The sequence below is a fragment of the Erpetoichthys calabaricus genome, chromosome 13 (assembly GCF_900747795.2).
Source record: "Erpetoichthys calabaricus chromosome 13, fErpCal1.3, whole genome shotgun sequence".
NCBI lineage: Eukaryota > Metazoa > Chordata > Cladistia > Polypteriformes > Polypteridae > Erpetoichthys > Erpetoichthys calabaricus.
In genome coordinates, this window is record NC_041406.2 from 139,809,933 (window position 1) to 139,823,312 (window position 13,380).

General features: G+C 43.6%; 1 protein-coding gene across 1 annotated transcript in view; it reads left to right on the plus strand.

Moving 5' to 3' along the window:
* The first annotated feature begins 3,326 nt into the window (after positions 1-3,326).
* Positions 3,327-13,380, plus strand: part of scgn (secretagogin, EF-hand calcium binding protein) — a 40,652-nt gene continuing 30,598 nt past the window's right edge. Inside the window, exons 1-2 of the mRNA XM_028817573.2 lie at positions 3,327-3,543; positions 7,691-7,761. Of these exons, the coding sequence (XP_028673406.1) occupies positions 3,474-3,543; positions 7,691-7,761 (141 nt within the window). The 5' untranslated portion in view covers positions 3,327-3,473. The remainder of the gene's footprint in view (positions 3,544-7,690; positions 7,762-13,380) is intronic.

Here is a 13,380-nt window from a genome sequence, read left to right on the forward strand (position 1 = left end):
CAAGGACCTAACACACTTGTCTTCTGTTCTGAGCTCTTCACTTGTGGTGATCAGTTTGTCCTGTAACACTTGTTCCCAAACTGTCCCCCCAGTCCGATGTTTACTTGATTACTCAATGAGCTATTTTGTAAGTTGCTTTGGATAAAAATGTCTGCTAAGCATGTAAATATATGAAGTGTGTGTGTAAGTGAATTACTATTGTATATGCTTCATTTGTGTGTGTGTGTATTTTAAATATACTCTTCACTGAGCAAATGATTAAGGCTACTCTGCTAATACTGGTAAGGGCCACCTTTTGCTCTCAAAGGAGCCTCAATTCTTTGTGGCATGGATTTCTCCAGATGTTGGAAACATTCCTTTGAGATTCTACTCCATGTTGACGATTGCCTCACACAATATTTGCAGATTTGTCAGTTGCACATTCATGCTGCAAATCCCCCAACCCCCATCTGCCACATCCCAAAAATGTTTCTACTGGATGCTCGGTCTGGTGCCTGGGAAGGCCACTGAAGAACGCTGAACTCATTGTCATGTTCAGGAAACCAGTTTGCTTTCTGACATCATGCACTTGAATGCCAGAAGTAGCCTCTAGATGTTTTGGCAATGAAATGATGCGACATTATCAGCAACAATACTTTACTAGACCCCATTGCATTCAAGCGATGATCCATTCAAGCCAAGAAAACCTTCACTACACCATTACACCACCACCAGCATGGAGTGTTATAACTCAAGGCAGACTGGGTAGATGGATTTCTGCTGTTTGCACCAACTGTGTACCTCATCAGAATTTGAGATTCCTCAGACCAGACTGTTTTTCTAGTCTTCAAATGTCTAGTTTTTATGAGCCTGTGCCCACTGCAGCCTCAGTTTTCTGTTCTTGGCTGACAGGAGTGGAACCCAATATGGTCTCCTGCTGTTGTAGCCCATCCGCATCGACATGAGCCTGAGACGCCTTGTTCCCCACCACAGTTGAACAGAGGTGTGTGCTGTATTGAGTGACTGTGACCATTCCCCTATCACCTCTCTGTCTCTCACAAGGTGTTTCTTCCTGCTGAACTACTGCTCCCTGGATGCTTTTTGCATTATTCTGAGTAAACTTCATTATAGAGCGGGTTGTCTGTGAAAATCCCAGCCGAACAGCAGTTACAGAAATAATCAAACTCGACCAGTCTGGCACCAACAGTCATGTCACAGTGAAAATCAGAGATTATTACATTTTGTTTTCCCCATTCTGGTATTTGAAATAAACATAAACTGAAGCTCCTGACCTGAATCTGCAGGATGTTGATGTGTTGTGCTGCTGCCACGTGATTGGCTGGTAAGATAATTGTATGATTACGCAGGTGTTCCTAATTTGTTCATTGAGTGTGTTACATTAGAGTATTCTGTTGATTAGTGTCGAAATAGAAAAATGAAATCCAATGTTGTTAAACAAGAAAATCTATAAAGAGGTGGAGTACTTTTTATAATCCGTTTGTCATGTTTCATTCGTATATTGTGCCTTTATTGTCTGTTAAGATTCATTATATTGTGCCTTTCTTGTCTGTCTGACTCTTATGAATGACCGTCTAAGATGTGGTGGTCCTCGAATGTCCCAGTTGTGATTATCTGTGAGCAGACACATACAAAGTTATAGTAAAAAGTAAAAAAAAAAAAAAGTTTTTTGCTCAATTTTGTCAACAATGATGCAATAGAATGTAGAGTTAAACAATCTAAATGAAAACAGAATTAACAATAAAATCATAATTCAATGCCCAAGGGTAAAAGCCTAAGGACACACATTTATATTAAAAATCAGACTAAAATTCAGAAAAAATGTCGCTCAAATAAAATCTTAAGCTACAAAAATATCTCCCAAAACAAAATAAGGTTGTAGTAAAAAAAAAACAAAAAAAAAAAACAAATTCACCTTTTTATAACCGCTAAGAAATGGCAACCAGCCCATTCCCTGCACCTGAAGTGTCTTTGGGTCATGCAGTCGTCACAGAATCGAGTCTACAGCTGAACACTGGTGGCCCTGTCAAAGTCCTGACGTGAAGCCATCAGAGATACTAAAACAAGCAGTTAGTGCTCACAAACCTACCAACGTGTGCAAATGAAAGCAAAGAAGGGTGGGCTTTGTGTCCACACCAGCCATGTCAAATGAAAGGAAGTGTTCAGGTGTGCAAACCAAGTATTGAAATGAAGGGGGCAGATACTTTTTCACTTGGCTGGTGTGGTGTTGGACAGTTTGAATAATGTGGTGGTCTGAAATCTGTGGGTTCACACTGGTTCCCCTTTTTTAATGTTGCCAGTCATTTATGTAAGGTATGTAAAAATGGGATAAGCCGAAGGGGGATAATACTTTTTCACAGCAGGGTGCTTGTAAACCACCACACGCAATAATAAACACCATTAATAATATAAACTAAATTCCCAGGTTAGATGTTAGGGTAACTGTTGTCACCAAACATTTAGGGTGGCACTCAGTTGGTGGCAGTGGAGTGTAGTTCCCAGGTGGCTATGCTGCTTCTCATTTCTGTGGTAGCAGGCTTTGTTTTCAGGGGTATGTAGGTGAGGTGGTCTGCAGGAGTTGATGACTCTGGGATTGGTTGGATATGGTGCCGAGTTTGTATTGATAAGCACACCGGGTCAGGTAATTGGGCCGTGTTTGAGGTGTGAGAGTGGCCATCCCACTTGGGGAGGTAGGGTGAAGTTCTGGATGGTCATTTGAGGAGACTGATGGCTAGCTGAGAGTGACATTATAGAGAGACGACTACTGTACTTATTGATGAGGTGAGATGAGTGGCTGCATACATGCTGTCAAGCTCTGGGCGTGGTCTTGCGCCAATGCCTAATGCATGAAGGCGTGGTTTTGCTCCGGTGTATGGAGACAGGAATTAAACGTGTGGGAGTCGTGTCCAGATCGTTGAGATTGGACTGAGGAGCCACCATTTACTGTCACCTTGAACCCCGGTGCACTTATTTTATAATATAAAGAGTTCTACAACAATACATACATGTAAATGTGTTAGTTACCAGTTGTGAGTGGACATCTGGTTTGAAAAGCTCCAAACAGCATCAACTTAAAACAAAGAGACGCAGTTGCCGCGTTTGTCCAGTTGTCCGGTTCCTTGATGTCATGTGCAGGGTGGCCCATTAAATTACGAGTCCACCGCTAAAAGCCTGACTGATTCGCATGTTAAGTTAATAAAGTTAACGTGTATTATATCTCACGAGTGGGCTCCATGTTGGCAGGGCACATCACCGATGCGGGCACAGACTTCAGGTCTCTTTCGAGCAACAAGAGCAACGGCAAGACCTCAAGGGCGGAGCCTCGGCGGTTAAATAGCAGGCAGCGGCGAGTTGGGGGCTTTCAGCCTGAAGTGGGCGTCGAGGAGACGAAACGGAGCGCAGCGCTCGTGGGAGATCCGCACCTCCAGGGAGATCTCAGCTGGTGACTGATTTGAACTGAACTTTGGCGAGTGGACATGGACAGCACCTTCGACAAGCTGGACGCGGCCGGCTTCCTGGAAATCTGGCAGCACTTTGACGCAGACGGTAAGTCCGGGGGGGTCTCGGGTCCCTCCCAAGGGGTTTCAGTAAGGGAGCGGGGAGTTTAAAGAGTGGTAAAGGAAAAGGACTGGGATGTACTGGGACAGTCGGAGGGGGGCGGATGAGAGAAGGAACGTGCGGGTTTTTTTTATGAAAACACTCCATAAGGGGGTCAATCTAACAGCACAGGATGTTGCTCATTGTATATAGCGCCTTGCATACTGAGCTCAAAAATAAAATGCACTGCAGTCAAAGTGGTATTATAAATGGTTCCATCTAAAGTATTAACAGATTTTCTATTTACGGGTGTGGCTGTCTTTTAACTAAGTGGGCTTCAATCTAATAACGCAGCGCTCGATTTGTTATATTCATTATATATAGCTCCTTTGAAATAGAGCATTCGAATAAGACACTTTACAAAACAAATTAACATTTCAAGGTTCCTTGTATAGTGTTGGTGACGAGCCATCGCCTAAAATGGCGTCAGCCCAGAATATTATTTATTATATATAGCGCCTTTCATACTGAGCTCAATAATTACATGAATTGCACGCAAAACAGCATTTCGTGTTCCTCTGAATGGTATTTGTGATTGCTTTCCCATTCAAGGTGGTGTATGTCTCTCTTTTAAGCACCTCGTCCTGAAAGACGTCAACCTAATAGCATAGGATATAATTTAGTGTACGCTATATAGCGCCTTCCCAATGGATTAGAATAATTAAACACCTCGCAAACAAAATAGTATCACCAGTTTCTTTGTATAGTATTTCGAGCAGATTCCCGATTTTGGGTGGTGCTTAAACCGCACAAGGTGACTATCAGTCACAAATAATCAGATTTGCTATATATAGCGCCTTTCAAGCAGAGCACTATAATAAAATGCTTTACCACGAAAACAGCACTACCAGGTTTATAGTGCGTGCCACGCTGATGTTCAGTCCCAGACTGGTGATTTCCCGGTACCTGACGCTGCTGGCTTTTCAAAACTGTTTTAAAAAAAAAAAATAATAATAATAATAAAATAAAATGGGGTTCAAAAATAAATAAATAAATGGGTGGGTTATGTGGTTTTTACCTTTTAAATTGCTGTATGTTTCAAACGGGACACTCTGAACAGATCCCGTCTAAAAGCGTAATAGACCTGTCAGATGGAAATAATCTATTTCATTCTTTATTGCGCCTTTTATACTGAAATAATCCACTTCATTGTATGTAGCGCTTTATTTATTGAAATACTTCATTTACTATATAGCGCCTTTCATACTGCACTCTACAATAACATGTCTTATATGGAAGATACTTTTGAAAGGCGCGTCATTTTTGTGATGCGAGGTCAGGCTTTTCTTTTTTTTTTTTTTTTTTTTTTTAATTATTACTTAAGCTGAAGTGACCCTGAAATTAAAAAAAACGGGTCCCTTACAAGGATGAATGTCAGACACACTGCGTCTGTGGTGAAAGTAACAAAGACGCCCTGAACAGATCCAGTATATAGCGCCTTTCATATTCATCTCCTGAATAAGATGCTGCATTGAGTTTGGGGCTGCCCTAAGCCAATCCAGTCTAACAACATGGACTATCTGTCATTTAGGAACACTTCGTTTTGCTGTATATAGCGCCTTTCATACCACGCCTTATAATGACACACTTCACCAAGTAAACCGCATTCCCGTGTCTATAGTGTTGGTGACACGGCAGACGCCATCGTCCGGTGTGCTGTCTTTGTGACGCCTGATGCTGATGGCTCTGCAGCAGTGGGTTCCAACATGGACGGCTGGACGGTGCGTGTTGTGTCTCTCGATTAACTTTGCTGTATCTTTTGAAGCAGACCACCCTAAACCGATCCAGTGCGACAGTGCAGGCTATCATTCAGTCTGAAAGAAGCCACTTGATGTGGCCCACGTGGATGTTCACTGGCACAGGACGACTGTCGGTCAGAAACAATAACATTTGGTTATATATAGCGCCTTTCGCACACTACATTCCAATTTAGTAAAGATGACAAAGCTTTAAAAGTCGCAAGGCCTTAATGAAAGAAAATGGTCCGAATGTGACGTCGCTCTGTCTTATTCATGAAGCTGCTGGCTCTCTGTGACCTGGAAATGAGTCCCTTAAATAACGATGGATGGTAGACACTTCATCTGAGGAGAAAGCAGCACTGAGCCTGGATTAAGGACTTGGTGTCTCATGCAAGAGATCCAGTCCAAGAATGTCAGTCCATTTTGTTACAAATCTAGCGCCTTTCAGCTCCGGTTTCCTCCCACTCTACAAAGACATGCGGGTTAGGTGAGCTGGTGGTGCTTAACTGGCCTGTGTGTGTGTGTGTGTGTGTGTGTGTGTGTGTGTGTGTGTGCCCTGCGATGGCCTGGTGCCAGGTCCTCAGGGTGTATTGCTGCCTTGTGTCCTATGCTAGCTGGGATAGGCTCCAGCACCCCCACGCCAGTCCTGGTCTGGATTAAGCGAGGTAGAAACTGGGGGAAAAAAAATATAGCGCCTTTCATACTCGTAACTCCTAATCGGTCAGGCCTCAAGAGGGGGTCATTCCACCAAAGCAGCTAGAAGCCCCAACAGCTGGCCAGAGCTACAAACATGTCATCTGTCCTTGCCCTGCTAGATCTCTCCTCTGCCTTTGACATGGTCTACCACCCTACCACCCTCTCTGCCCCTGGCATCAGTGGCACTGCTCTTGGGTGATTTAAGTCCGACCTCTTGGGCAGATCTTACTGTGTGTCCTGGAGAGGGGAGATGCCAAGGGTACACCAGACAAGCACGGGGTGGTGGTGGGGTACCCCAAGGGTGGGTGCTGGGTCCTCTCTCCTCTTCTCTCTCTACACCTTCTCACTTGGCCCCCCATCATGCAGTCCTATGGTTCCTCATATCAATGCTGTGCTTGTGACCCACAGCTGTACTTGTCTTTCCCACTAGAGAATCTCTGCATGTCTCACTGATGTTTCTTCATCCAGCTTGTAATTATCTTCTCCAGGTCACCTGGCTGAGATGGACCTCCTTGTGGTCCCAGCTTGTCCATCTATTCAGCACCCCATCTCTGTTCACCTTGGCTCAAAATTGCACACGATCTTAAGGTGGTGATGGGTGGCCAGTTGTCCTTCACCGACCATGATGCAGCAGTCTCTGGTCTTGCAGGTCCACTCTGTATCAGATCAGTACGTATCTGACCGAGGGTGCAGCACAGGCTTTGGTCTTGTGTCACATATGGACCACTGCAACTCTCTGCTGGCATGTGTCACCAAGCCACTGCAGATGATTCAAAGTACAGTGGCATGTCTGGTGCTCAACCAACTAAGATGGGCACATGTCACTCGTTCATGGGCTACCTGTAGCAGGACACATTAAGTTCAAATCCTTGATGCCTGCCCATGAGTGGTCTGTGGGTCTGCACCTGCATATAAGGAGACACCGGTGAGGTCCTGTGTTTCTTCTCCTCCTCTTCTCCTTCTGCGTCGTGGGTGTCAAATCTCAATGCAGACTCTGCTTGTGTAGCTCCTAGCTGGTGGAACGAGCTGTCCACCTCCATCCAAAGAAGTGTTTGAAGACCCTCTTGTTTGGCAAACTTCTGTCTTTGGCTTTGACAAGTTCTGGTAATTCAAGAAATGTTGAAGTCGCTGGTGTTTCTCTTCAGAGCTCTTCACTTGTGATGGCTTTTTTTTTTTTTTTTTTTTTTTTTTTTTTTTTTTTTTTTTGGTCGACTTGTCTTGTCACTTACTTTGTTCCCAAAGTGTCCCCCAGACTGATGTCTGCTCGATTATGTTGACCTTTTTGTAAGTCCCGTTGGATAAAATCATCAGCTAAACAAGTAAATGTGAAAGTCTTACAAAGACCATGCCGTTACAAGGAGTTTCACGTTCCTGTCCGCCCACGTCGGTTTTCCTTCCCAAGCCCCGCCGCGCTCCCAGCTCCGCGTCAATTATTAAGAAGACCCTGATAACGGATGGACGGCTGAGTTTGTGTCTTGGGTGACAATGACAGTAACTGTTAGGTGGTTACTCTGAGCCCCCTTTGGCTGATGAGAACGGTGGAAGTCCAGGAAGTCCGTTTGGGAGCACACGCAGAGTTGTGTTTTTTTTTTTTTTTTTAATTTTTAAATTATTATTATAACACTAATTGATATTTTTTCTCTATTGTATGCGATTCTCAGATAATGGATACATCGAAGGCAACGAGCTGGATGCGTTTTTCCACCACCTGGCCAAGAAAGTGAATGGCGGGGTAAGTAAAGTGACTTTCATCTCACTCTTTGCTAAAGACTTGGGCTCGTTTTATAAAAAGTCGCACGTTAGGACTGTAATGAGGGTGACAGATAAAAAACAAAACAAAAGGCGACACAAAGAAATGAAGCGACAGCTGGGCTGCTCTTTAATCTCCTAGCAACAAAAGGACAAAGTGCGCTGCCGAATGTCGCACGTCCCCCTCACCTGGCGGCCCGCTTAATGGAGGAGCTCGCGGTGCGACGAGGAGCTGCGCTGTTTGTTTTGTGTGTACGAGCGCCTTTGAGTCGCCATTAAAAATGGAAAAGATCAGAGAGGAGGCAATGAGGCAGAGCGAAGGAAAATAATTAATGTTAAAAATAAATAAATACAATAACGCATGTACCAGCCGCGACGAGTTAGGAGCCTCCAGACAGCAGCCGAACGGAGCGACTCGCCTACTGAAATAAGTCTGGACTGCGTTAAAAGATGGGAATAGGTGATGTGAAAGGCACTATATATATATATATATATATATATATATATATATATATATATATATATATATATACACACACAGATAATAGAAAAGCAATATAACTAGGTAATGTGAAATTCACTATACACCAAACAGACAGATGTGAAAGGCACTATATAATATATTTAGGAAAGCAATATAAAAAGATAATGCAAAAATCGCTATACACCAAATAGATGTGAAAGACACTATATATATATATATATATGCTTTTCTATATATACATATATATATATATATATATATATATATATATATATATATATATATATATATATATATATATATATAGAAAAGCAATTTAAATAGGTAATGTGAAAATCGCTATACACCAAATAGACAGATGTGAAAGGTGCTATATAATATATATAGAAAAGTAATATAAAAACATACTTTAAAAATCACTATACACCAGATAAACAGATGTGAAAGGCGCTATATAATATATATATAGAACAGCAATATAAAAAGATAATGCGAAATTCGCTATACACCAAATAGATGTGAAAGGCGCTATAAAATACATATAGAAAAGCAAAATAATTAGCTAATATGAAAATCGCCATACACCAGATAGACAGATGTGAAAGGCGCTATATTATATATATAGAAAAGCAATATAAAGATACTTTAAAAATCACTATACACCAGATAAACAGATGTGAAAGGTGCTATATAATATATATAGAAAAGTAATTTAAATAGGTAATGTGAAAATCACTATACAGTGTATAGTATACACCAAACAGACAGATGTGAAAGGCGCTATATATTTAGGAAAGCAATATAAAAAGATAATGCAAAAATCGCTATACATCAAATAGATGTGAAAGACACTATACTATAGATGGTAAGGCAGTTTAATGTGAAAATCCCTATATACCAGGCAGACAGATGTGAAAGGCGCTATATAATATATATAGAAAAGCAATATAAAAAAAAAATGTGAAAATTGTCATATACCAGATATATGTGAAAGATGCTATATAATAGAGTTAGAGGTACAGATGGATGTGAAATATTCTGTGTGACAGATAATGTAAGAGACAGACGTGAAAGGCACCACACAATAGGCACATAGATGTGAAAGGCACTACATTATGATGACTGGATCATGTGGAAGGCTCTGCTGTACAGTCGTGGCCCAAAGTTTTGAGAATGACACAAATATTCACTTTTCACAAAGTTTGCTGCCTCAGTTTTTTATGATGGCAGTTTGAATCGAATGAATTACAAAGTCCTTCTTTGCCATGAAAATGAACTTCATCCCAATAAAAAACCACTGCATGTCAGCCCTGCCACAACCGGACCTGCTGATGTCATTTCAGTGATCTTCTCGTTAATTCGGGTGAGAGTGTCGATGAGGACAAGGCTGGAGGTCACTCTGTCACGCTGATTAAATTAGATTAGCAGAGGTGAAGAAGGCTTCAGGGTGCTTAAGAAAGTCCAGCAAGCACCAGGGCCATCTCCTAAAGTGTATTCAGCTGCGGGCACCACCAGGGCAGAGGTTGCTCAGGAATGGCAGCAGGCAGGTGGGAGTGAGGTGAAGACTTTTGGAGGATGGCCTGGTGGGTGTCAAGAAGGGCAGCAAAGAAGCCAAGAAAAACATCAGGGACAGACTGACATTCTGGGATTAGACTGCTGGGTCAAGTCATTTTCTCCGATGAATCCCCTTTCTGATTGTTTGGGGCATCCAGAAAAAAGAAAAGGTGTGTGGTGCTACCATCAGTCCTGTGTCAGGCCAACCGTAAAGCATCCTGAGACCATTCATGTCAGCCATGGAAGTGCAGGGCTCACCCACAATTTGGCCTAAGAACACAGCCCTGAATAAAGAATGACACCACAATATCCTCCAAGAGCAACTTCTACCAACCATCCAACAACAGCTTGGTGACCAACATGATGGAGCACCGGGCCATGAAGCAATAGTGAGAACTAAGTGGCTCAGGGAACCAAACATTGACATTAGGGGTCCATGGCCAGGAAACTCCGCAGATCTTTAATCCCATTGAGAACTTGTGGTCAATCCTCGAGAGGCGGGTGGACAAATAAAAAACCCACCAATTTGGATTCTGCAAGAATGGGCTGCCATCAGTCAGGATTTGGCCCAGAAGTTGATTGCCAGCATGCCAGGGCGAATTGGTGTGGAAAAAGAAAGAAGGGCCAACACTACAAATATTGACTCTTTACATAAACGTCATGTCATTGTCAATAAAAGCCTTTGAAACTTCTGAACTGCTTGTAATTCTGCTTCAGTACACCATAGAAACATCTGAGGAAAAGATCTCAAAACACTGAAGCTGCAAACTTTGTGAACACCAACACTTGGGTCATTCTGAGAACTTTTGGCCCTGACTGTTGATGTTATGAACTAAAGAGTTTCGAAGCGCACATAATGACTCAAAATGTCCACTAGATTTTAGGAGGCTCTAACCCTGGCTATTCTCACAAAGGGCAACAAAGAATCTCCAGATAGGTTTGCGTTTCCGAGAAGCTCTGTTGCTCAGACGGCATTGCCTTCAAACTACGCAATCCCGATAGCAAACCAAGTCCCAATATGAAATCCAAGACTGGTTGAAATGGAGTAAGGAGGTTCAAAATCCAGTAAATCACAAACGGCACAGAATAATCGAAAGAGAAACTCGTAAACACCACATTGCAATGAACCGCAAGGGACTGTGGGCTTCCCAAGCCTTTATAGGACTGAGGGCTGTCTATTGTGGTCCTCAGCAGGTGGGTCTGCCGCTTAGTGGACACAAATGACACACAGAAAAAGCTGCAATGAGGAAGAGCCAACACCATCTCCTTCTCATAGCATAAATCTAAATTGTGGCAGTGAATCATGGGGGACAACTGGGGGGAAAAAAACCAACACTCATCGTAGTATCGATGTCTGATATCTAATAAGATGGCTGCCAGCTTTACATGAAGGCTTGAAATGAAGCGCAAAAGCGATTAGTGTTATGGACTGTCCCGGACACTGGGCAGGTGTGACCTAAAGCCTCTTTAAGGAGGACCTGGTCGGGCATTAAGGGATGTGACCAATGCTGTGTTTGTCAAATTGCATGAATTCCCTGCTGAAACAAACGGGAAAGGCCACTCACTGGAAATGGAGTCGCCTCATTCTAAAATCAGTTAGGAGTCGGTGTATGTATGGTGAACAGTAGGGGGCGCCACGAGCCCCCAAACACACACAACCCAACACAACTCCAGGTGCAAACCGCTCCATGCAATTACATCTGCAGCCTTCTCTCTTCTCGCCTCCAAGAGCGTACACAGCCCACTGCTCCCCAACTCTGACTCGCCCACGTGAGGCGGGCAGCTCCTTTTATCTCCCAGCTGGGAGCATTTCTGCTGCTCTGTAGACGTGGTCAGAAAGCACTTCCGGGTGGGACAGAACACCCGACACAAAGTAAGGCACCCACAGAACCTAACAGGGCTGAAGCTGAAGAACTTCATGTCCCATACTGCTTTGTGGGAATCTGAGGTACTGCTGCCATCTAGTGGCCTGGGGAAGTTAATGCCCGGTGCACACACACTCTCTGCCATGGTCCTTCCATCCCGAGTAAGGCTGCCGGCCTTCCCTCACAGTATATAGCGCCTTTTGTGAGCGTTCAGACCCTTTACCTTCTGTCACATTTTGGCCTGTTGCAGCCTTTTGCTAAAATCGCTTCATTTTTTTATTTCCCCACATCAAGCAACACTAAAAGTGATCAACAGGAATTTTAAGAAGTTTTACCAATTTAATAATCTTTTTCTTCTTCTTCTTTTGGCTGCTCCCATTAGGAGTTGCCACAGTGGATCATCTTGTTCCATATCTTCCTGTCCTCGTCATCTTGCTCTGTCACACCCATCACCTGCATGTCCTCACTCAGCAAATCCATAAACCTTCTCTTAGGCCTTCCTCTTCTCCTCTTACCTGGCAGCTCTATCCTTAGTACCCTTCTCTCATTGTACCCAGCATCTCTCCAAACCAACGCAATCTCGCCTCTCTGACTTTGTCTCCCACCCGTCCCACCTGAGCTGACCCTCTAATGTCCTCATTTCTAATCCTGTCCATCCTCGTCACCCAATGTAAATCTTAGCATCTTTGACTCTGCCACCTCCAGCTCTGTCCCTTGTGCCACCGTCTCCTACCCATATAACATAGCTGGTCTCACTACCGTCCTGTAGACCTTCCTTTTCACTCTTGCTGATACACGTCTGTCACAAATCACTCCTGACACTCTTCTCCACCCTGCCTGCACTCTCTTCTTCACTTCTCTTCCACAATCCTCATGTACTGTTGGTCCCAAGTATTTAAACTCATCCAACTCCTGTCGTCCTCACCATTCCACTGACCTCCCTCTCATTCACACACATGTATTCTGTCTTGATGGTCCTACTGACCTTCATTCCTCTCCTCTCCTATCTCCGCCTCTCCAGGGTCTCCGCAAGCTGCTCCCTACTCTTGCTAAGATTTGCAAATTTAATACAAATAAAAGATCTGAAATATCTTGCTGACACAAGTCTTCAGACCCTTTGCTTGGCTCGGGTGCATCCCATTCTATTGATCATCGCTTAGATGTTTGCAGTCCACCTGTGGTCAGTTCAGTTGATTGGATTGACTTCAGAAGTCTCTAGAAGGTCCACAGGTGATGAAACAAATCAAGTCATGTGGTCAAAGGAACAGACACGGGACAGCGTCGAGGTGCAGATCTGGCTACAGAAACATTTGTGGAGCATTAAAGGTTCCCAGGAGCACAGCGGCCTCCATAATTCTTAAACAGAACAAGTTTGGACCAACCACAACTCTTCCTGCAGCTGTCCGCTCGACCAACAAGAGCAATCAGGAGAAGGACCTTGGAAGGAGAGGTGACCGAAAAGTCAATGGTGGCTCTGGCTGAGCTCTTGAAAACCTTTGTGAAAATAAATGGGAGATAACGTCCAGGAGGACGACCACCACTGCCAACGCTCCACCAATCGGCACCTTATGACAGAACGGCCTCTCCTCGGTAAAAACCCACCTGCTGTTTGCAAAAAAAGGCACCTTAAGGACTCCTGGAGTGTGAGAAACAAGATTCTCTGATCTAATGAAACCAAGATTGAAGTGTCTGGCTTGAC